Below are 25,314 nucleotides of genomic sequence, written 5' to 3' on the forward strand. Positions count from 1 at the left end.
AGTGATGATTTTAATCTGACATACCATTGTTTATGCTCTCTTTGTAATTCTTTAATTACAACACTATTACCTTTGCATGTACCTTTGGAGGTTTTCTCCCATTGTCATCTTCCAAGGTCACAGCTAATGAGGGCTGACATACTGTGCCTGGCTGGAGCCTCAAAGCAGACCTACTCAGCAATTCAGTGCCACCTCATTCAGGCTATGTGGAGATATTTCAGCGATTAAACCTAATTCGCTTATACCTATTCAGTCTACAGAAACGTCATTGTAAACTTGATATTTATTATAATTCAAATAATTTTTAACAGGTAAAAGAATTTACAAATATTATTCAAAGTGTGTATAAATGTTTTTGGGACAGCCTGTGTGTGTGTGTGTGTGTGTGTGTGTGTGTGTGTGTGTGTGTGTGTGTGTGTGTGTGTGTGCGTGTATATATTTATATATACAGGGTGACTGAAAAGTTACCTATTTTTAAGTACTGACTTGTAATTTATTTCTGAAGTATAATACAAGAATAAACAAGAGAAAAAAGTATATAACTGTACATGGAGGCTTTTTTTTGTGGGTGTCAGCATTAGCCACCAGTTTCTTAAGCCCCTTGGGAACCACATTAACTGATTTCACAAGGATCTCTTTTAGGATGGAAGACATCATTTCTCATATTTGCTCTCCAAGTTCTTCCAGAGTCATCTGTCTGGTCAAATACACTTCCCATACATCTTGGAACATGGACAAAAATATTGAGGAAAAATATTACAACAAATGAACAAATTATGTTTTTTTAAATATGGGGGTACTTTTCAATCAAACTGTATATAATGTAACGAAAATATTTTAGAGTCTTGCACGGTGGATGACTTATTAGCACATCGGCCTAACAGTTTTGACAACCCAGGTTCAAATCTGGCATTCCCTGTGTGGAGTTTGATTATTCTCCATCTACCTTATGTGGATTTTCTCCGGGCACACGGGTTTCCTCCCACATCACAAAAACATGAAGGGTAGGTAAATTGAAGACTCTAAACTTTGCATAGGTGTGACTGTGCATGTGAATGGTTGTTAGTTTATACATGCCTTGTGATTGGCTGGCGACATGTTCAGGGTATATCACAAACATATAATCCTGTAAAATGCAAATAATTTATCAATACACAATGTTAAATGAAGAAACTCCTGCAGAAAAGCAAGTGGTGTATTTTTTGCACACACTATGGGATGCCAGATAACCTCCTAATCTCACCCATCTTAATATCTAATATCACATCGAGACAGCCCTGATAATAGCATCTGGCATGAAATAGATTCTAGCCCTTTTATAATTTGTGTCTAAGGCTTTTCTCAGGAGAGCAACCAGCATGAGATGGGGAGTTTAGGATGGCGCATAGTAAGTGTCTATTTTTTTTTAACTGTTTGTACGACACATTCACATCCATCATAACCACTTAATTGCTTGTGATCGTGGTGCATTTGTGTTGATTGCATAATACTTTTTTTTTTTTTTTTTTCGTAAATGTTAACCTGTAGTTATATGATGGCATGCACTTCCACACTGACCTCTCTGGGGGACAGACAATTTCAACATGGAACAAGAAGCATTGCATCAGATAATTATCTTGACACAAGGTTGTCTTTTTTTATCTGGACTCAGCACACCTAATTCCCCCTGCAATTAAAAAAAACAAGAACACTATATTTTTCAATCAGTTAAACAGTGACGAAGCCCTTATGATCAAATTAAAGAGAAGTGACTTGAGATAAGTATACACAGATCATTTTGCCTCAATCAAGGCCATTATGAGTGTAGAAGATGAGGCATTATTGGCCCTATATATACACGCTGTTCACTGCAAGGTGCAAGTCAACGAGGAATGTGTGTCGATATGGCACAGATCAGGTATAATGACCTCAATAATAGCCTCTTACTAAACTTTCACTAAGAGCTACATTAATACTAATAATGAATCTCTGTTTATGAACCCTCCCTTCATTCATTATAATGACACCTTGTAGAAAAAGTGTAATGTAATCTGTGATCCCTGTGATGATGTACATTTTCACATTTACCAATTTGTTTTGTGCTGTCGAAACATGAGCCCTCATTGCTCCAAAATGAAGTTCTGCTCCAAAAACATGTGATGTATTTGGTACAGAGAAAATGGTTGTTCCAGTTTTAGTAACTAATTAATGCTTTATCAATATTAATGGTGAACTCCACTTTTAGAAAATTGTAATTAGCTGCATTATCCTCGAGCCATTTGTGTCAAAAGTTATCTGTATAGCTCAAATCAAGCTCTGGCAACAACTGTAGTTTCTGGCCAAGTGGGTAAAATCTGCAGCTGTGACAAGGAAGTAATTGCAGGCCCAAATAGCAGATGAGAAGCCTACTCAGCATGCACTGCTTTTTATTCTGCTTGAAAAATCGAATGTGCTGGATGGATGGATGGTGTCATAATTCACAGAACCCACCTGGTGATTCCCTGAGCACCATTGCTGTTTCCCTTCAGCCAGCTGCTCCCTGTACCCCCAATCATTCGACAATGCCGCTACAATTCACTGTGACCTTGAGCGACGTGTCCCTTCTCTTTGGTCGGAATGTTTTTGGGCCTTGTCTCCCTAGCCATCCCTCCTCATTTAGAGACACACCTGTGCTCAGACCAAAATCATTATGCAGAGCAGCTTTGGAAATGTGCAGCATTTAAGGAACATTTGATACTCGTGGATTTTCTCTTTTACTCCGACTTTTCTTACCTCAACCATCCATTACCTACCAGTTGTGCTCTTATTAGCTGTAATAAAGATTAACTGTGTTTAAGTAGGTGGGTATCAAGGAATTGTTCTGTCACTTCAACAATTCAACAATTTTGTCAATAATGTACAGATTATCACATCTCTAAAAGATTGTGCTGATTATCATGTGGTGTCTTTTTTTCTCCCCCTTTATCTGACCGTCTCAGTTAAGGTCCCGGGCCATCAATCGTAAAAGTTAAACCTGTTCAGTATTGACAATTGCAAATTCTTGTGGGTGGCCATCACTGATGACGACCAAGCCACAAACTCTGTCATTTTGGCATGGAACGGAACAGTAGCCAATTACATAGTAACCTGAGGTGTGTTCCATTTCTGGACACAAATACATAGAGGTGAACCAGTTCTGATGACTGTTTGTACAAGATTTCTGCCAAGCCATTGAGATTTTTAAAGGTCTAATCCAGAGGACCTATATTTTATTTATATATCACACAAACATAGCTAATTTTTCATTTTAAAAAAATATTTAAAAAAATTCTCAACACAACAGAAATGAAATGAATTCGCGCCAAAGTGCACATTTTCTTTGTAATCCGAATGCCTTTGATCTCTGTTTCAAGCCAAAACTCTGTTCAAGCTGACATCATGCCAAGACAAACCCTGTAAACGCAATGGCTTCCTATATAGACAATCATACATGCTGCGAGTGGGAACTAGAGGATATAGACAGCAGTGATGAAGATGTTTTTATGGAATTCTCTGTTGAAAAGATAGCAACTGAAGAGGAGAAATTTTCCGTTGTTCTCCGTCAGTCTTTGATGCAGAACAGCCGTATGCAACACACTTCTTCATTATTGTTGCTAGCTTTTTCACTCTCTGGCTAAATGTTGTGTTAACGTAACGTCACATTCCAGGGAGTTATAGAACTTGCTGAATCAAAGTGACATTTCGAACAAAATCTTGAGACTGGCTTTGACGCTAATTTATTTCATTTCTATTGTGTTGAGAATGTTTAAAAAATATTTTTTTAATGGAATTTTACATTTCCTCTGGATTAGACCTTTAACAGACATACTTAATTGTTTGTATTTTCTGGCAGTCTATATGCAAAATGGCTTCATGTTGCTCCTCACAGATTAGTCTTAACAGTACGACAGGCTTCTAGTTTGAGGAAAAAGATTACTATCGGTGGACTTAGTACAAATATCAACAAAATTGTAGTGGACATACTCCCCGCAACTTCACGTGTCACAGTGACTTCCCCACAGCTTGATAAACTGCATTCTTCACTGCAGCCCTGGTGTTTCAGACAGCCACTAGAAGACACCTACTAGACCCTAAATTAATTAGCAGGTCCCATTGAAATCTTGGTTTCCAGTCATCTAAGGGTACTTTACTTCGTTTGAACTGACAGCAGCCAAAAGTTAGGATCCTCTGTCTGGGAGACCAAACTGGTACAGATCAATGGAACGCGAAAACAGCAGTGAACTATTTGCTTAATACATGCATGCACCACTGTCACCCACTGCCGTTGCATAGTATTACATCCTGTGAACCTTTCAGTTGTTTGTTGACCAAAGATTGTCTGTTTTGAGTTTTATTACAATCTGCAGAAATATTCCAAATATATTCTTTGATGACTTTGAGGACTCTTTGTCTTGATTTGAAATTCCATGCATCATGAAATTTGTTTTGAATCATAAGCAGTTGATTTGCCAAGACTGTTTCAACCATCATTTGATATCCTTGACATGAATAAAAAGTACAATATTGGGAGTACATGATTTTAAATACATTTTATTGGTGAAACTTGTAGACGAAAGTCAAGCTGATGGGTGTGGTCTTGTCTGGTCCTCGGCCCTCTTCATTGTCCCCGGGGTATTTAACACCTGGCTTCCTTATTAGCTCCCCAGGTATGGGGTGGGCTTCTGGCATCCCTTGCCCCTCCCCTTTCTTTGTTCGGGCACACCAAATGTAAGTTTTCTGGACTTGCTAGCGGATCCCAGAACGAGGCGGGGAGAGAGCTGCCCCTCATGCTGTCCAACTGTATTGTGTCAACCGTCAAGACATTTAAGTTCCTTAGAATTACATTCTCACAGAACCTGAAGTGAGAGATCAACATCAACTCTATCTTCAAAAAGGCCCAGCAAAGGATCTACTTCTTGTAGCTCCTAAGTAACCACGGCCTGCCACGAGAGCTGCAGCGACAGTTTTACACAGCAGTGATCGAATCAGTACTGTGTACCTCCATTAGAGTCTCATTTGGTGCTGCCACAAAAAAAGTGAAAATTCAGACTGCAATAAACTATAATAACAATAAACAACAACAATAAAAACTGCTGAAAAGATTGTCAGTACCCGCCTTTCCACCTTCGAGGACTTGCACACTACCCGACCTAAGACAAGAGTAGACAAAAGCTTCTTAGACCCTCCACATCCTGACCACCAACTCTTTCACTTGTTTCTCTCAGGTAGCTGCTACCGAACAATGCAAACCAAAACTAGCAGGGACTCCAACAGCTTCTTCACCCTCGCAATTAACTGATTCAAAGGTTAATTTAAAATTCAATTGATACATGCTGCCATTTTTTTATCTTGAGTTTGTTTTCACATTCTGCCTTGCCAATTATCATATATTATACGTTACTTGTCCACTCACTGTAGTAGTCTCATCACACTGCACCATCTACGCATCTGTTGTTGACCAATACTAGCCTATCACACTTAAGTAGCATTTGCTCCACTTGCACAATCGACAGGAATATCTGCAACACTTGTGCAATCGACATTGTCCCAGATTATTGCCCAACTAGTCACTTTAAACTGCATTCATTCCCTGAAGTCTTGAGGCCCGTTGCACAATGGTCACCACACTGGACTATTGCTTTATTAGGCACTCCAACTGCTCGAAATGCTAGAGGACTCTGCATCCTTTGCACAATTTTCAAGAAGTTCCGCCATTGCCAGATTACTACCAGCCCTTATTGCTCCATGATTGTTTCGGTGATGTCTTTATGTCTCAATTTACTGTCCGTCTATTGCTGTCAAGTATGTTGTGCTGGAGTGGCTCCAACTACAGGAAACAAATTCCTTGTATGTTTCTGACATACTTGGAAATTAAAAATGATTCTGATTCTCACAGTAAGGCCTGATGAACAATAATTTTTCATCTTCCGACAATTTTCGTTTTAATTTTTCTGCCTCCTTTTTCTCATTCGACCAAACCTGTCTCCGTGCTTCCAGAGATGACTGAGACACACCCCCACCAGTTGATCTACATTCATGAGTAACACACCAGTGTTACACACCATCCGAAGCAAACATTTGCCACTGCAACTTTGCATTACATTAGCCGTGTTAGCTAGCTAGCAGTAGGTTGTTGGCAGTGAGGGTTGTGCGAAATATCTTGCAACAAGTATTCCCAGATATGACATCATCAGAACACCCTGCTTTGGCCGTTTTATTGCGGTGATATAAGCCTTGGAGACAAAAGTGCAGTTTTGGATGATATTCGGAGAAAAGTTTTTACTGTCTGAAAATCTGTGGTTTCATGAGTTACAGAATATTAAGAAATAGAGTATCTCAGCTATATCAACTACAGTCACTCTAGTCAACGTATTGCTAAAATATCTGACAATTTTGATCAAACTTGTGCATCGCTCTTTGCAAAGGGATTCTACTCTGCATTTGCAAACCTACATCTTAAAGGTCTGGGATTTTTTTTGTTAGTTTTTTCCCAGTTACTCAGAATTCTCTACAAGGTAGTCTAGCTTGTGCTGGTGTCACAGGTATTCTGTTATTTGGCCTGGAAGTTTGGCGTAATAAATCTCCTTGAGGATTTAAAGGTGCATACTTTGATCAGCCCAGCCTTCAGATTGCTTTTGCGCTCAGCTCCAGCAGCGTTGCTGTGTTTCAAAACATTGCTTTAACAGGCCAATACTTAATAGCACTGTTCGTCACTGAAGTATAAATGTGACAGAGCTATTTGAAGATGGGGAAAAGCTGTGGGGAGCTTTCTCAGAGACACTTTTCACATTCTGTAGCTCCCCTGTATATCTATGATATGAATAAAGGAAGTGAAAAGACTAAGTATATGATCCTCTCACTCACTCCCCTTACAGTCCATAAGTTTTGGTGAGTTTGAGTTTTTGGTGTTGGTTGTAGTGTTTGGGATATTGGAACAAATTTACAAATGGATTAATGAGATAACTGAATTGTGAAAGCACCCTTTATGACATTAAACAGCTGTTCATTTTTTGATCACTGTAAAATGGGGTACTAATAAAAGCATTGCCATTGCTTCTGATCATTCCTTAAATAATCGTGTTCTCATGAGGATTAATTAGCGAGGGTTTTCAAAAAGAAAATAACTGTCCAGCATGTGTGCTAAAACACTGGTGAGTCATCCTGCAAGTTTAACATCCAACATCATGGACATTTTGCAATGTACAGTTTTTACCTAATTTCACTGTCGTTGATATAATTCATAGACAACCTACTGAACATATTTTTGAGTAACAATTAAAATGTGTTTGCCTAGTTAGAAAAATTAGTATACAGTCCTACAAAACTCTTATAAATTCTTATGAGGAACATGTTTCAATATTTCACCTTGCACTCGGCTAAATGCAGCATCTCTGTATGAGCAAGCGTTTGCTTCAACAGCATTGAGTCTCTTAAATCTGCAGTTTTCATTTCACCATTTAACATTCAAATGGTAAAATCTGTGCACGAATAGTTAAGCATTATTTTAGCCAAAATAGTTTACTGAGAAATGTTTCACTCTTGTTCCAGAAAACCACAATTAAAAGATTAAAAAAAAATATTAATTCAATCCCTCACCTTTTCAGATCTTCTTCCATTAGAGACAAAGACTCAAAGCACCTAGTTTCTGCATATGCTTGAATATCATTATCTTTGTACGAATGCAAGAAATGTAGAAACGTACAGCAGCCTTTGCCAGTGAGAAAATAAAATACAGATGGAAGCGAGCCGACGGGATGACTAATAGCTTGCTGTTTGAACCACACGCCCATCTCAGCAAAATGCCTGCTCTTGCAAAGTGAGCCATTATACAATTATCAATGAGCCTGCCTCGCCTTTGAGTTCACCCAGCATTGAGGATTTAACACCCTTAAAAAGAATTTAAAAACGCTGTGTGGAAGCTGTCTTCTGTTATGCCCAGAATGTGGATGAACTGAGCACAAAAGAGACTGTCACTCCTCATGTCCCTCCTGTCCCTAATCCCTGCACTCCTGAGTGTGCCATTATCAGAGCTCATATCTCAGCAGGAGAATGCCCCCCGGGTCTGCATAGAGGGAGAACTGACCTCCTCGGAGCTACTACGTCCTTGGACCAAAGTAATTTTCAAGGCCTAGAAACATGTTGACCTTTTATCTTTCATGCATTTTGGACACTCTCCAAGGCACTGTTAGTCATTTCAATGAAGTCATAAGACCTGTACTGTATATGTATCAATGCCTGCTGTACTAAAAGCCTACTTTTGCAAAACGTGCCCCTAAACAGTATATTGAGCAAATGAGGTCTGACCTTTGCACTGTCTGTAGTGAATTAGTGCTTGTTTCTTTTTACCTCTGGCCAGACTCAGATGCACAGCTCTATGTTGAGCTTAAAATGTCAACTTCACCGGGCCAAGTCTGCCCACGGAAAAACAAGGATAAGCAGCTCTGCTTTAAAAAACAGGTTCTTCACTTCGTGCTTCTGCGCTACGTATGCATATGAGCATGCTGGTTAAAACTGTGGTCTAAATACCGTGGGCTCAAAATCGTATTATTTACTCATGGTACTCCAACGTATCTAGTTTTTTTTAATCCCGTTTTGGAACAGTTGTATCTGTAATTAGAAGTACTATATGGTTTTTGAAGCTATATTAACGGGAAAATAAAGCCATCTCTTTTGTTGTGCATTGAATACTGATAGGGAAACCTAAAATGCAAAAGTCAAAAGAAAAGGCAACATTATCCCTTTCTAGTAAGGAGCATATTTTTATTTTAATTTGGCTGATAGGCTGTCTTTTTTTAAACCCCTCTGCAACTGTTGCATCGCATAGGGGTCCACATAGACCCTGTATTAATGGGGCTGTGCAAATGGGATGAACAATCATCCTCTTTGAGCAACTGAACACAGGGAAGGAAATCACAGAACATTTTAAGCAAAGAGAGTTCATTACATCCTTTAAAATCCCAGTTGACCAAAACATTCCCGTCTTCAAGCCACTGACTAATTATTCCTGAAGTGAAAGACCAGTGAAGAAATAGACCTACAGAGTGTAATCTTCTGAATGTTTTCAGATTGTAATTTATTTTTGATGACTAAAATATTCTAACATTTACTTCTGTAATTGGAAAATATGTCACAATTGTGGAAAATTGTTTTTTTTTTTTTTACTATACTTAACATTCTTCCAAGGAGTCCCTGTTAAATTATTGCCACAGAATTTGCAGTTTGAGATCGGGCCTTGAAAAATCTGGCTGTACAATGCTTTGGATAACAATATTGCCTGTTATTGTATAAAATAGATTACAGTTCTATCTATTTAGAAAGTGTGTGTTACTTGAAAACATTGTGGATATGTGAAGGTTATTGGCAAACATTCGGTCTCCTCCAGCATATATGATTTTGTTTATTTGTTGTCTTTCTTCACTGCTCTGTGGTTTTCACCGCAGAAGAGGAAGCCAGCATAACAATAATCTTCATGTTGGTCATTTATTTTCAAAAACCTAGGAAAAACATTCTTGTGCTGTCCTTTACACTGCAGATCGAACTTCTGAATTCATGGCTATACCTAATTATGCATTTATTGTGTTTCTAAGGGCCTGATTAATTGATTTTGAGTATATATATATATATATATATATATATATTTTTTTTTTTTTTTTTTTGATTTTATATACATCTATATATTTTTAAATTTGTTTTTTTTTTGTTTGTGTTTCCTGACTGATCCTGAGATTTTTACCAACTTAAATTTAAATTAATTTTAAAAAAAAAGCCCAGACTTCCCTGTTCACGTCTATCTCCTCTAGTTCTTGGCATTCCCAGGTAATGTGGTCTCGGTCTGCTTGCTCATCTTTACACTATTCCTCCTTTAGTCGTGAACAAGACACTAAGATAAAGTACTTGGACTCCTCAACTTCAGAAGCAGGTCTCATTTTACCTGGAAGCTGCAGTCCACTGTTTTCTAATTGAGAACTATGAGTTCCAATGTAGAGGTGCTAATCAAAATTCTGTCGGTATATCAAAGAAGAGAAGCAGGAATAAAGAGCAGCCTTGACAAATTGCATCATCCATTATGAACAAGTTCAACTTAGTGCAGGCACTGGGAAACCAGGGTTGTCAAATGTAGGGCTTACAGGCCAGAAACAGTCTATCACTTTCAATTGTTAAAGACTATTTAGCTTGTTAATAATTAACTTGTACTGGATGTACTTCCGTATAGGCTGCAATGATGTGTCAAAGTTTTGTCAAGCCAGGTATACCACACTAAAGTTGTACAAAAAGGAATGTATTAGATATAAAATTACACATTGGGTTAAGATTGTGCAAAATGAAACACTGAAGTTCCTTCAAGGGTTTACGAATATTGGTCATGGTGAGCTGACGAGTGAATGAATGTATAATTGGGGGGTAAAATGTAGTACAATGATATTAAAATAATAAAAGTACAATAGTTTTTTTAAGAAATTTCAACTTGTTAATGATTCACAACAAGATAATAATCAATACGTGAATATTTTCTTACTGTACTTGAAATAATTTGCACCAAAACAATGGGAAAATGTTGTAATGTTGAAATTATTGGTTATTAAACCACGTATATATTGGTCTGGCCCAATGTGAGCATAATGTTGTGGATGTGGCCCGTAGACTCAAATGGGTTTCTTATACCACTGTCTTAACGCACGTTGTTAGTAGTTGTGGGCCCCAGCCCCATACTACTGGAAAACCCCTTATAGAACTCTGCAAGTAACATATTCAAATGAAGTCCACAAAGCACACGTGGCTTGGTTGAGCAAACAGCTACATTCACCCTTCTTGAAAAATGAGCACACTAATTCCAGTGTTGCAGTATTGTAGCCTGACCTCCATGCAATATTAGCTCAGCTGGAAAAAAAAGAAAGATTTGCTTTTTTTTTTCTTCTTCAGGAATGCAGGATTTGTCTAGCAGAACTGCTCGTAGTTCCATTATCGATTCCCAAACAATCTGCTACTGCTACATACAGTGAAGAAAATAAGTATTTGAACACCATGCTATATTGCAAGTTCTCCCACTTAGAAAATCATGGAGGGGTCTGAAATTTTCATCATAGGTACATGTCCACTGTGAGAGAGATAATATAAAAAGAAAAATCAAGAAATTACAACGTATGATTTGTTAATGATTTATTTGTGTGATACTGCTGTAAATAAGTATTTGAACACCTGTCTATCATCTAGTATTCCGACCCTCAAAGACCTGTTAGTCCGCCTTTAAAAGTCCACCTCCACTCCATCATGTATTATCCTGAATCAGATGCACCTGTGTGAGGTCGTTACTTGCATAAAGACAGCTGTCCACCCCATACAATCAGTAAGACTCAAACTTGTAAAACGGTCAAGACCAAAGAGCTCTCCAAAGATACCAGGGACAAAATTGTACAACTCTACACGGCTGGAAAGGGCTACGGAGAAATTGTCGAGAAGCTTGGTGAAAAAAGGTCCACTTTTGGAGCAATATTTAGAAAACGGAAGAAGATAAATATGAGGGTCAATCTCAATCGGAGTGGAGCCCCATGCAAGATATCACCTCGTGGGGTTTCAATGATCCTTAGAAAGGTGAGGAATCAGCCCAGGAATACACAACAGGACTTGGTCAATGACCTGAAAAAGCTGGGACCACCGTTTCCAAGGTGACTGTTGGTTGTACACTAAGACATCATGGTTTGAAATCATGCATGGCACGGAAGGTTCCCCTTCTTAATCTAATACATGTCAAGGCCCATCTTAAGTTTGGCAATGACCATTTGGATTATACAGAGGAGTCATGGGAAAATGTTTTGTGGTCAGATGAGACCAAAATTGAACTTTTTGGTCATACTTCCACTAACCATGTTTTGAGCAAGACGAATGATGAGTTCCATCCCTATTGTGAAGCATGGTGGTGGTAGTGTCATGCTTTGTGGGTGTTTTTCTGCGCTTGGGACAGGACGACTGCGCTGTATTAAGGAGAGGATGACTGCGGCTATGTATTGTGAGATTTTGCTGAACAACCTCTTTATCTCAGTCAGAGCATTGAAGATGCGTCGTGGCTGGGTCTTTCAACATGACAATGGCTCGAAGCATGCAACCAGGAAAACCAAGGAATGGCTCCGGAACAAGCATATCCGAGTTCTGGCATGGCCTAGTCAGTCTTCAGACCTAAACCCAATAGAAAATCTTTAGAGAGAGCTGAAACGCTGTGTTTCTCAGCGACAGCCCAGAAACCTGTCTAATCTAGAGGATATCTGTGTGGCGGAGTGGGCCAAAATCCCTCCTGCTGTGTGTGCAAACCTGATGAACAACTACAGGAAACGTTTAACCTCTGTATTTGCAAACAAAGGCTACCAAATATTAACTCAGGTGTTCAAATACTTATTTGCAGCTGTATCACACAAATAAATTGTTAAAAAAATCTTACATTGTGATTTCTGGATTTTTCTATTTAGATTATCTATCTCACAGTGGACATGCACCCATAATGAAAATTTCAGACCCCTATATGATTTCTAAGTGGGAGAACTTGCAATATAGCAGTGTGTTCAAATACATATTTTCTTTACTGTATCTCTTTTGCCAGTCATGTTTTTGATTTAGGTTGGTCTGTTCAAACGACTTTGCAAAAAAAAGAAAGGAAAATAAGTAGGACGTGAACTCTGTTGTCATTCCTTCATATATGTACTACGATTTTCCTGTACCATATGCAAAATAGATCAAATCATTCTCAGCACATCTTACCATGTGTTAGATCATAAATACAGTTTTATTTTCAATGACTAATTCTAATTCTTGCATCAAATAAAAATAAATTATGACCCAAACTTCAAGGTGGGCTTTCTCTATTAAATAATTTAAATTACCTCTTGTCGCATCAGTGACTCTCGCAAGGCATTGCCCTTTGCCAATACAATGTGATCCTGAGCATTTTCAGGTATTCTCGCAATAATAAAGTTTGGTAGGCAACTGGTTATCATATCTGCCTCACAGTTCTCAGAACCTGGGTTCAAATCCAGGCTCTCCTGTGTTGTTTGCCCAGTGACTGTGTGGGTTTTCTCTGTGTTCCTCGGTTTTCTCCCACATCCCAAAAACATGCATTGTATGTAAATTGAAAACTAATTTACCTTTGATTGTGAGTGTGAATTGTTGTTTGTTTATATGTGCCCTGCGATTGGCTGGTGACCAGTTCATGGTGTTCCCCATCTCTTGCCCAAAGATAGCTTGGATAGGATCCAGCACGTCCGCAACACTAATGAAGATAAGTGGCACAAAAAATAAGATGAATAAATGAATATTATGCTATAATCTAATCTCCATATGTGCTGCTCTTCATTCATTCATTTTCTAAGACACTTATCCTCACAAGGGTCGCTGGAGTGCTGGAGCCTATCCCAGCTATCTAGGTGGCAAGTTACACCCTGAACTGGATGCCAGCCAATTAAAAGGCACACAGAGACAGACAACAGTCACAATTACACCGAAGGGCAAATTGGAGTCACCAATTAATGCATCTTTTTGGGATGTTGTTTAAAAATTTCATAGTGGGTTTAAGATTTTGAAGCCCTCTTTTGTAATTAGAATATTGAACTGTTGGACGTCTTGAAAGAAAAAATGTGTAGTTAGTTGCCATATGACGGACAAAGTGTGTGTGTGCGTGTGTGTGTCACAAGCGAGTTTTCAAATTGCCAGACCAGAACCTTTTTATGACATTAAACAGGTTGCAGAACTTGGTTCATGGAGGAAAAGAAAAAAATGTCTCATAAAAATGCTTCTAATGATTTTTCTTTTCATTATGATGAACCAGCAGCACGGTGGATTATCTGGTAGAGCATTGGCCTCACAGTTCTGAGGTCCTGGGTTCAATCCCGGACCCACCTGTGTAAACTTTGCATGTTCTCCCCGTGCCAACGTGGGTTTCCTCTGGGCTCTCTGGTTTCCTCCCAGATCCCAAAAACATGCAACATTAATTGGACACTCTAACTTGTCCCTAGTTGTGATTGTGAGTGCGGCTGTTTGTCTCCGTGTACCCTGCGGTTGGCTGGCAACCAGTTCAGGGTGTACGCCGCCTCCTGCCCGTTGACAGCTGGGTTAGGCTCCAGCACTCCCTGCAACCCTTGTGAGGATAAGCAGCAAAGAAAATGGATGGATAGCTATCAATGCACCTGTCACCTCTTTCTGTACAAAGGAATTAACAGAAAAATATATACAATTAATAACACCTTTTCAGATTTATTTTTTGCACCATATTTTATCCCACCACAAAGTATGATGAAAATCAATTTGAGGTTCAAAGAATATAATCCTTTTCCATTGCGCAGCATCCACTTACCTTGATATGGCCATTTTTCTATTTGCAAAAGCATGCGTCATCAAGCCAGGCGATACTACTGTATTGCATTGGTATATATATAAGCATAATAAGCATTGGTCCTGGAAAATTAGGAGTTTCATTTGAACTTGTGAGGGGTAACAAGGCTAGTATAACCTCTCCACCCCAAAAATAATTAAACTTGGTTACCTTGTACTTTGATTTCAGTTGCACTAAAGACACAAGATTGGATCGCATTTTTACGGAGCACCTAAAGGTACTTATGGCCCCGTGACAGCATGACATTCTGGCCAGCGTCCTATAGCGTTTGAGGAAACGTTGGTAGTCGCCCATGGTCAACAGGATAGCTCCAGAGTAGCGTTTCCACGCCTGTGAACGTCAATGATCACTGGGAATCGGCGGAGAACGCCGGTCCGGAAAAAAAGTTTTGAATATGCACAAAAGTTCTCACCGAGACCAGCGTTCATCAACGTTTAATTTTAAACGCTGCAGAACGTTCAAGAACATCTGTGGAACGTTTTACTAAGGTTCGCCGAGCGTTGCACGTGCTTGCCTATCGTTAGTCAGTCGTAACTCTAGCTTTACTTGGTTGTTACTTAATCGTTAGCTTTGCAGTGAACGACTCACTGGCAACCTGTCAACGCCCACTGAACAATCCCCTAGCGCACACAGAGTGTAACCAAAGTGAAACGAACGTCGTTAGGTGTCCATTGAGCGTCATTCGAGCGTTTCCCGAACTTCCATGCATATGGGTATATAAACCGATGCTTTGTAAAAGCAAGGTCCATTTAATATTAAGCTACAGTAGAGAGCACCTACTATGGAAGATCCAGAAAGCAGCAGTTCGTTTTCGCGGAAAAGCTCCACCAGACTATCCTCAACAGCCCGGTCCAGGATCCTGCAATCCTTTCTCTGCTTCTTTTCTCTTTGTCAGACCGTCCTCACTGGGGTTTGCAAGGTGTTTAGAGTCCCCAGGGGGTGTTCCATGGTGCGTGACTTTGCGGACGTGCTCTTCCTCCTGCTGTTGTTTTTCCTCCAAACACATTGCTCGTGATGAAAGAGGCTTAGCTTTCTTACTAGGAGCGCTAGTTGCTGAAGTCTGCGCCCTAACTTTCTTTCTTCTCGTCGGCATGATGCTCACTGTTCCAACTCACGACAACAACTGAAGTGACAATGAACTTTCCAACGTTTTAGTGCCGGTTCCACTGTAAAGGGTTAGGGTTACGCCAGCAAAACGCTTTTCTGTCGTTATTCACCCATTGGTCACACGCTCAACACACTTGTCTTACGCTGACAAATCGCTCGTCGCGCCCCAATGACGCGTTTGCACACGCTAATGGTTTTTAGGGGTATCTTATTTGGTCGCTGTTACATGCTTTTCGTGCTTTAGATACACGTTAAGTCATGCGTTAGACACACGTTAATCACACGGCAGATGTGTCATCCATGTTTGAGAACGCAGAAAAATAGAACGATTGAAATGTTCAGCGGACGTTGACCAGAACGTCATGTTGTGACGGAGCCTATAGATTTAAACAATAGTTTTGCATGCACTGGTGAAAATAAGATGTGATTTTTTTTCCCCTTAAATGCGCGCAAGAGGTTAGAGCTTCATGTAACATGTATGAAAATGTCTTCACCTGTCTTTTGTTCTTTATTGCACTATTTGTGTTTTTTTGGTCTTCCAGGTAAACTACAATGTAAATGACAGAAGAATATGTGGACACAGCTGTGTCGTTGTAGAATAAATCATATAGGGATATTTGACAACCCACGTGCCCCTTTTTTTCCCCAGTGGCTTTCTTTTGCCTTCCCTTTCTGCATTTTATCTTCAGTGTTTCAGAGGCATTTTCACTTTGAGATCCCTTATGAAATACCACTTTGATGGATGAAGAATAAATCCTCACAGCCCCTGCTTTGATCCTTTTTATCCCCACCTGTAATTTTGTCTTCCGAAATGCAAATTACTTCAAATGCTACATGCCATGGACACACATTGTCAGGGTCCTGAAGGCATATTGAGTTCTATTTCTCTATATGTTGAGGTTTAATTCAAGGATTTGGCAAGGATGAAAGAAATGAATATATTTAATTTTTATTTTTGTGTATTTATTCCACTCAACCGTATCAGGATTCAATGAAATCATTTTTTTTTTTTGCATTTTATTTGGGCAATGTATATTGTCAAACAAAACATGTGTTTTTGTCCTTGAAAAAAAAGTCCTTTTGAAGGCCTAACATCTAGTTCCAATCAAAATGCAAATTTTAAAAGGGCCCCCGTCTGTTTTCCTGACAACATTTTCATCATTCATATTCAGACACTCACAGAGAGGTGAAATGAGAATCCATTCATCCATTATCCAAACCGCTTATCCTCACAAGGGTCACGGGAGAGCCAGTGCCTATCCCAGGTAGCTTCGGGCAGAAGGCGGACTACACCCTGAACTGGTCGCCAGTCAGTCGTAGGGCGGATATCGACACCATCACTGAGCAGGAATCAATTCCACGGTGTCCACAGCAAAGTCAGGCATGTGTACCACAACACCATCAGTGATTCCATGAAATGAGAATATAATGAAAAAAAAATGTTGTATTTGTGCATATTTGTGTGCGTGCTCGCTAATCCTTATCCTGACAAGGGTCGCAGGAATGCTAGGGCCAATGCCAGCTGTCAACGGGCAGGAGGCAGGTTACACCCTGAACTGGTTGTCCGCCAATCGGAGGGCACATGGAGACAGACAACAGTCGCACTCACAATCACACCTAGGGGCAATTTAGAGTCTCCAATTTACATTGCATGTTTGTGGGAGGAAAGCGGAGTTCTCGGAGGAAACCCACGCAGGCACAGGGTGAAAATGCAAACTCTTTACAGGTGGGGCCAGGATTTGAACCCAAGTCCTCAGAACTGTGAGGCCAATGCTTAACCTGTTGCTCCAGCGTGCTGCTCAAATTACTCATCTAAATTGTTGAAAATAGCGTTCTCTCTTTGACAATGCAAAATGTACGTGGTGCCACAAACGTTTATTTTTGCTTTCCTGTGAAACTACTAGAAAGGTGACCCTGGAATTTTGAGCAACTAAAGTTGTACTGTACATCAAGTAAGAATGGGAACAAATGCCACCTTGTTCTTCTTTTCCTTTCATCTTGTCTCGTCAGGGGTCGCCACAGTGTGTCATCTTTTTCCATCTAAGCTTATCTCGTGCATCTTCTTTAACACCCACTGTCCTCATGTCCTCCCTCACAACATCCATGAACCTTTTTTTTGGTCTTCCTCTCACTCTTTTGTCTGGCAGCTCCATCCTCGGTACCCTTCTACGAATATACTCACTCTCTACCCTCTGAACATGTCAAAAACTCCACAGCCACCTCTCCAAATTGCTTCCATACCTTCACTGGTATGTCATCAGAACCAACTGTCTTTCCGTTTTTCATCCTGTTCAGTGCCTTTCTAATTTCCCCCTTACTAATCATTGCCACTTCCTGGTCATTCATGCTTGCGTCTTTAACTCTACCTTGTCTCCCATTCTCTTCAGTCATTAACTTCTGAAAGTACTCTTTCCATCTACTTAGCACACCAATGGCACCAGTCAACATATTTCCATCGCTATCCTTAATCACCTTTACTTGCTGGACATCCTTCCCATCTCTATCCCTCTGTCTGGCCAACCTGTAGACATCCTTTTCTCCCTCTTTCCTATCCAACCTGGTGTACATGACATCATATGCCTCTTGTTTAGCCTTCGCCACCTCTAGCCTTTCCCTACGTTGTATTTCAATGTCTTCCTTCCGCCTCTCCTTAGTCCTCTCCATGTCCCACTTCTTCTTCAAATATTTTGAACAAATACCATCTGCAAATGAATTTTCCTTAGTTCCCAAATGCTTCTTGAGTGTTGTTAAAAGGAAAGGTGATAAAATGCAGAGGTAAACATCCCCTGACCCAGATTTTGTGGAATCCAACCATTTTCTTTGCCCCCTATCCTCATGAGAGTCGCCGGGAGTGCTGGAGCCTATCCCAGCTGTCAACGGGCAGGAAGCGGGGTACACCCTGAACTGGTTGGTTTTGTGGAATCATCAATTCAAAGGTAATTTATATTTTTGGAAAAAAATAAGTTTCAACAATAAATATCGTCTCTATAGTGTATCTAATTGAATATATTTTGAAAAGGATTTTCAAATAACTTGTTTTTATTTACATTGTACATTGGAATTGGGGTTCGTAAATGCAGTACATACATGCATTCATACCTGACATACAGTAAATAAATACTGGGTATTTATTCAGATTCAGGCAACATTTTGTTGTTATCAAGTGTGAGGTCACATGAGCACACCCTTGCTGCTGTGATAAATAATCCTACCTTCCATCTGCGAATCAGCTAGAAGGCTTCAAGCTACAGGCACAGCACCCCGGGTCCAGTTGTATTTGCTCAGCCAGCCGAGGCGAGGTGTTCTCCTGGCAGAAGTCACTGTGTCCATGAAAATTTTTCTTAGCTTTACCTGCCTGCTTGTAGCTATTTCGCAACGCCTTGTTCACATTCATTCATGTGATGGTGGCAACTACTGTACAGCTGGACTGCTGCACGTTGCCTGAGGTTGGGCCATCTTTACTGTTATGTCCTGGTGCAAATCAAAAGACTGCAAGTTACAGGGTGCCTTAGTGATATTGCCACGAAGCACACTTAATTTGTTTCATGAAAACAGTTTATTCCTAGCACTGGTCATGCAGTGAAGTCGATTAAAATGCTTCAATTAGACAATTTACACAATAGTAATTAATAAGAAAAATATATGTATATATGTATGTATGTAGATATATCATTATGCATATAAAAGGTCTACCGGTCTATCTTTTCCCCCCTCAGAAAGAGTTTTGTATTTTGTGTAAGTGAGTGGAGTGAATGCGGCAGTTCCCATCCACTGAATGTTCCTGTATCAATGTGTCCATGACGATATACGACATGCACTCACTAACTTGAAAAAGAGTGGAAACACCAGTGAAGTCATACATTCAATAATCACAGTATCTACCTTTTGTCATTGCTCATGCATTGTGAGCTAAATAAGTGTGCAGAAGTGCTGAGAGGAAAGGTAAGGTGTTCCACTTAAAAATGATGTGATAGATTCGGGAGGAGTCTCGGAAACACAATAATTTCCCAAGTGAGCAATTTCTGAACACTCCCTAAGAAAAAAGAATCATCAACAAGGCAACATGTCAGGCACAGCCTCGTGCCAACACGGGCCGACATGCTGACTCACTTCTAATGAGCAGCCGCAGATAGAAATAATAACCTGAAGGAGGAATCATAGGTCATGACTGTCTATATGCTGCTCCCTGTTCTAATTAACTCTGGACCCTCACATGGCGTAAACATACAGTATCTACAGGTAGTACGCTAACAACTACACAGCGCATTGTTATTTGAAAACAATGAAGAAAAGTAGGTTATGTTTTACTAAGCTTACACTGTTGTACAGCATGACTTCTTGGCCTTGCCATACACATTAGGGTGCAGTCTGTTAATGATGATGCTCCTTGAATCACGTGGCCTGGAAAAATTTCAACTATGCCTTATAGTTTATGCATACGCAAGCATCATTGCCGCAGTTTTTCATATATTAGGAATCTATTCAGCACAAATTGAAGCGCGAGACATGTTGCCCATTGGCCACATTGACCATTATTGACAGTGCCTACTCAATTTTTTTTTTGGGCGGGGGGTCTCGAGGCAAATATAGTCAGTATTGCAAGTAGACTAATAGACTGAATACATCCCCCATATCTGTCTCTTTTGTTGTTGTTGTTGTCTACAAATGTAATTGTATTATTTATGGTACAGTTGGAATATTTAAATAGCAACATTTCACTGCTTAAGTGAACACAACTTCATCATCTGAGACCCTAACATTAAAAATATACTTTTTTTGTGTGTGTGTCTGCATTGTTCAGGTAATTGATTACGTTTTACCACAATTGCAAAATCTTTTGGGATAATGCCATAGGCAAATCTTGGTACTGCATTGAAACAATGGCCATGCTTCATCATCTTTTGTTTGTGTCAGAGTCAGACAGTCACCTGGAAAGGTCGAAGCTACTTTAAAAGATTTAAATCTCCCTCCAGAAGAAAAATGTAACTTGACAGGTGGAACTATAGAACTGGTAAACTTGGATGCAAACAGAAGCACAAAAGAAAATCCATATTTACCCATTAGGTTTCAAAATGTTAACACATTTCTGATTTACCGTAAGTTACAATGTGTAACCATTAAGTCTTTATCAACTTTATGAAATGTGACAGGATATTCTGTTATTATTTTAGTATATGTCATATTTTCTATCAGCCATATACGAGTCCTGGCACTACTGACTTTAATGCCAATGAGATTTCAAAGGTGGTCTAAGAAAAAAATGATGTGGGGTAACAATGATGGCAGAGCTTGTCGTTTTAGTAACATTCCATTGTAAAATCTTTAATGATGTTGGAGTTCTTACATGTTGCCTAGGGATTTGTTGTTTTTTTTTCAGGAGAAAGCCAATGCGGAAAACAATATAAAAATTGTTTGCCTTTTTTACTTTAAAAAATGGTTTTTGTGCAGAATTACAACCTCAATATTATTACTCTTACAGAATACCCAAAAAGTCTAAAAGCTTTTACAATAAAATGATTGTCATGGTGTTATTGGCTTAATAAACAGGTAAACAGTGACCTGATCTTTGCAAAACCTTTTATGTACATGTATCCCAAATACCTGTGTAGTAACTGTGTGGTAATGGGCATCATTTTAAACACACAAACAAGCCATTGCCATTTTTGCTTACTCTTACAGTAATATATTTAGTGCAGTAGTATATTAGTGGTTGTAATATTAATCCATTAGTTAGGTGGCTATGACATTTGTTATCTGTGTCATTTATTAATGTTTTGGTTGTTCATTATGAAGAACAGCAGGAACCAAAACACAAGTCCAGCTGCTTTTGAGGACAAATGGCACCTCTGAATAAAATGAACCCCTTTTTTTCTCTTTATTAATTTACTTATAAAAGATAAATGTGAAATAAGGATGCTCAGAGCAAAGCAAATGTATCATAATATATTTGCCGACACAACTAAAGAATAATGGAACTATTTTAGGCTATAAAGCCACGCTTGAATAATCTGTCTGCTACAAAACGCTACCGAAGAAGAAGTCTTAAACTGTGGTCACTTTTAGCTTGTGAGGAAGTATTTGCATGGAAAAAACGTTACCGTTTGTCCATTTTGGGGGTAGATTTTGGAATTCCACAGTACGCTTTCAGTGTGCAAAAATAATGGTTTGTCTCATAATTGCTTACTGTGACTATGCTTTAACCACCAATTTGTCTTTGGCACTTTTCGCAGGCCTTCCCATGTATCTCTACAGGAATCTATGGTAAGAGTATCATATATTTGTTTTTTTTTGTGTATCTGATGTTGCACGTTTTTTCTTGATACTGTATGAGAGCTTCACCAAGCTTATGTGCACACATTATGGGACTTTATTTGCAATACATACAGTATTAAAACTACATTTGCTACCTGAGTATATTGAATGGAGTATAAGAGAAGAAGCTTACCTTAGCAATGTTATAGAATATCTCATGGCACCAGGTGATCCCAAACGAAACAGGCAGGCTACGAGCCACTCTGCTCATTAAACAAAGTCACTTGGAAAATATGTCAAACTTGTTGACAGAAGCAGGCTTTGACGTTATCATAGCACACTTAAGAGTGAAACTACATTTTGAAGCATAGTGTCCCCTGAGAGATATTTTCCTATTTAGATATATGTAATGTGTAATTAGTGTGTCAATTTTTTTTCACTAATAGGGTTTCCATAATGCTCATCTCTCATTATTTTAAATTAATATTAATCATTTAAAATGGACAAGGTCCCAATTTTCCAAAATACTTTCTTTTCCTAAGATTTCAGTAAAGTCAGAGTGAGTGCTAGTACGGTAAGTGTTAAATGGAATCTGGGACATGTAAGTGTTAGCAAAGTAATTGATCACTCTTTATTAGCAGAACATCATGTACCTTTGGTGCAAACACTGTTCCCTCAAGCTATCCTTCCATTTACAGCAGTAAGTAATGCGTCAGTGGGCAACAGATCAAAACCAGAACACATCTGTTGCCTCATTGGCATGTCATCAAAAAACAAAATGGAAATAGTAAATGAAAAAAATGGACTGTTGTGTGACCAAGACGTGTAAGATCAATCAGTAAAGGTATACCTCATAAAAATGAGTACACCACTCACATGTGCGTTTTGTCGTGTTATTGTATGTTTTTGGGACAACACTGAAGTAATGAACGTCTGTGTGGGTTTTTTAAACCAGTCCAACTTTATTATCACCTCAAAGTAACTCACCTCGTAGCTATTCATGCCTAAACCGCTGACAAAAAAGTGAGTACTTGGGTCACTGGACAGCCACATATGCACCCTCATGGTAAAGACCTCTTGTTGCTCTACTTGAAGATGGCATAGGCTATAAGATTAACAGCACTCTGAAACTGAACTGCTGTATGGTGGCCAAGCCTATGCAGTGGTTCAACATGACAGGTTCTATTCGCTACAGGCCCCACCATGGTCAACCAAAGAAATTGAGTGCACATGCTCAGTGTCATATACACAACGTTTCTCTATGGAAAATAGATTTATGAGTGCTGCCTGAGTTGCTCTTGAGGAGGGGTGAGGTTTCAGCTTGTCAGTGCTCAGACCGTTTTTTAAACACATTAAATTGATCTGCATGTTCATCGTTCCTAAAGGAAGATGATGCACAACCGAGCCTGCAAACAATTTTGCTGAAGACAACCAGACACAGGACAAGGAATACTGGAGCCATATTCTGTGGTCCAATGAGATGACTTATTTAGTTCAGATAGAGTCACGCAAGTTGAAGGAGTACCTATACTGTTCAAATGCTTCCCTGAGTCAAGCAGGGTGGTCGGAGTGTCATTGTCGTGAACTGCGTGAGAGCTGCATGTAATGTGACATACGCAGATTCCCAACATTAAAACAACCCCAAACACACCACGAAGATTATCACTGCCTTGCCAAAGAAGCTGAGATTTAGGTGATGACTAGCCAAATGTCTCCAGACCAAAACCCTATTGAGCATCAGTTAGGCATGCTCAAACAGAAAGTAGAGAAGCACAAGGTCTCTACCATCCACCAGTGTCTGTGATATCATCATGGAGGAGAGGAAGAAGTTGTCACTGACATCCTGTGAAGCTCTAGAAAACTCCATGCCCAGGAAGGATTCAGGCAGTTCCAGAAAATAATGTTGGTCACACAAAATATTGACACTGGATGAAATCAGGACATTTTGATAGAGGTTTACTCACTTTAGTTGCCAGCAGATTAGACATAATTGGCTTTCCTCCTCCCATTGGTGTGCTCAGCTTTCTCTTTCTCAATTTTAGCTGAGTTTTGTCCTGGATTGAAACTATAGTATTTGGTTGGTTGGTTGATTTCTAAAATGTGAGAGTACCTGGGTACTTGAAGGTGTTGGTAACCCGCTAATAGTGGTGCATACTGAAATACCACCACCATCTTCCTGCCCTACACTGGAGGGCCAGAGCTGGGATTAGAAACCAGGACATTTGTAGTTTCAGCCAGACATGATACCCATAACTTTATCATACTGCCTCCAAACTACATATACAATACAAGCTAATACAAACAAATGAGCATGATCACATGCAGCCAATTATGCTGTTAAACATCTGTTTTAGTGCAACAGAGACATTCATATAGGCAGGGTGGGGGTTGATCATTGTTGTGACTATATGGTGCTGGTGAGGGAACAGCTTTTTGCAGTTCACTGTTTATTGCTGCACTGCTAGTGGGGGCCGGCCGTCACAGCACTCTGCCAGACAGCCTTTACTTCAAAGTACAAGGCAGTGCCGAGCCAAGCGTGCTGCTGAGGGGAGGTATTAAAGCCTGATCAATAAATAAACAGCTTACCACATCCCATAACTGAATCTCCACAGAACAATGCAGCTGATTAGGGATGAAGATCCACACAGCAGAGGGCAAATAGAGGATGGATTTTCAAAACAGAACTACATCGTAGGGTCTCAAGTGTAGTATGCTATTGTTAATGCATTTTCCCTGTGTCATGAAATGGATGATTTTTGGTATATTATTAATGAAAATTTAAAAAAATTAATGAAAAACCCACAGCCAATATGGTCCCATGTGTTTTTTCATCACAAAACATGATTTTGACGCATACAGCTTTATGTAACTCCCGCCATGAAAATCCTCTCGAGGGATTTGTTTTCGAGAAGAAGCAGGAAGTGACGTACAGGACAGAGGCGCCCCCTTGTGGACTCGTTTGTTTTCATTAGTTTTACCTCTGGGAAGGTAGCTCATTGTTCCTTCGTGTTAGCCAAAATGCCGGCTCGTTGTATTGCTGGACATTGCTTGAATACTCGGGAGAATGGATTTAGCCTTCATAAGTTTGCAAGAGACCCGGTTTGTTCTGAAAAATGGATTGCACGAGTGCAGAGGACGAGAGCTTCATGGGTTCCAAATAACAGGTAGGCAGTAATGCGCCACGGCTTGACAGTGTTCAACAAGTACTGCAGCGGCTTTGAACATACCCCTAAAAGCAGCATGGCTCAGCTCCACCTCCTCCTTATATGCCACCATGGCAGCAGAAAATCAGCCACACCATCCAAGGCGCCGCATTCGGTGGTCACTGTTTCTGCAAAGGCTGCGCGTCGCCGCAATGGCTCATTTCCGCCGTGGAAGTGGAACGGACGGGGATGAGGTTTGGCCGTGATTGCATATCATCGGAATATGGCTTGAAACAATACTGTAATATTGCCCCAGTAACTTCACCCGGTTGTGTGGTGTTCTCCTTTTTGAAAAGAGCTTCCGTGTCAGACGGGGCACGTTTGTCTCCCATAATTAGGGTGCACCGCGTCTTTTCATTTGCGAATATCCGGGTGACGTCA

The 25,314-nt window shown here is 39.8% G+C and overlaps 1 protein-coding gene across 3 annotated transcripts in view; it reads left to right on the forward strand.

The window, feature by feature from the left end:
• The window catches only part of macrod2 (mono-ADP ribosylhydrolase 2), a 460,594-nt gene that overhangs the window by 312,884 nt on the left and 122,396 nt on the right, over window positions 1-25,314 (forward strand). For all 3 annotated transcript variants that reach the window (XM_061836387.1, XM_061836389.1, XM_061836388.1), the window contains exon 9: window positions 21,709-21,739. In XM_061836387.1, coding sequence (XP_061692371.1) covers window positions 21,709-21,739 — 31 coding nt within the window. The remainder of the gene's footprint in view (window positions 1-21,708; window positions 21,740-25,314) is intronic.

The sequence above is a fragment of the Syngnathoides biaculeatus genome, chromosome 12 (assembly GCF_019802595.1).
Source record: "Syngnathoides biaculeatus isolate LvHL_M chromosome 12, ASM1980259v1, whole genome shotgun sequence".
NCBI classification, from domain to species: Eukaryota; Metazoa; Chordata; class Actinopteri; order Syngnathiformes; family Syngnathidae; genus Syngnathoides; species Syngnathoides biaculeatus.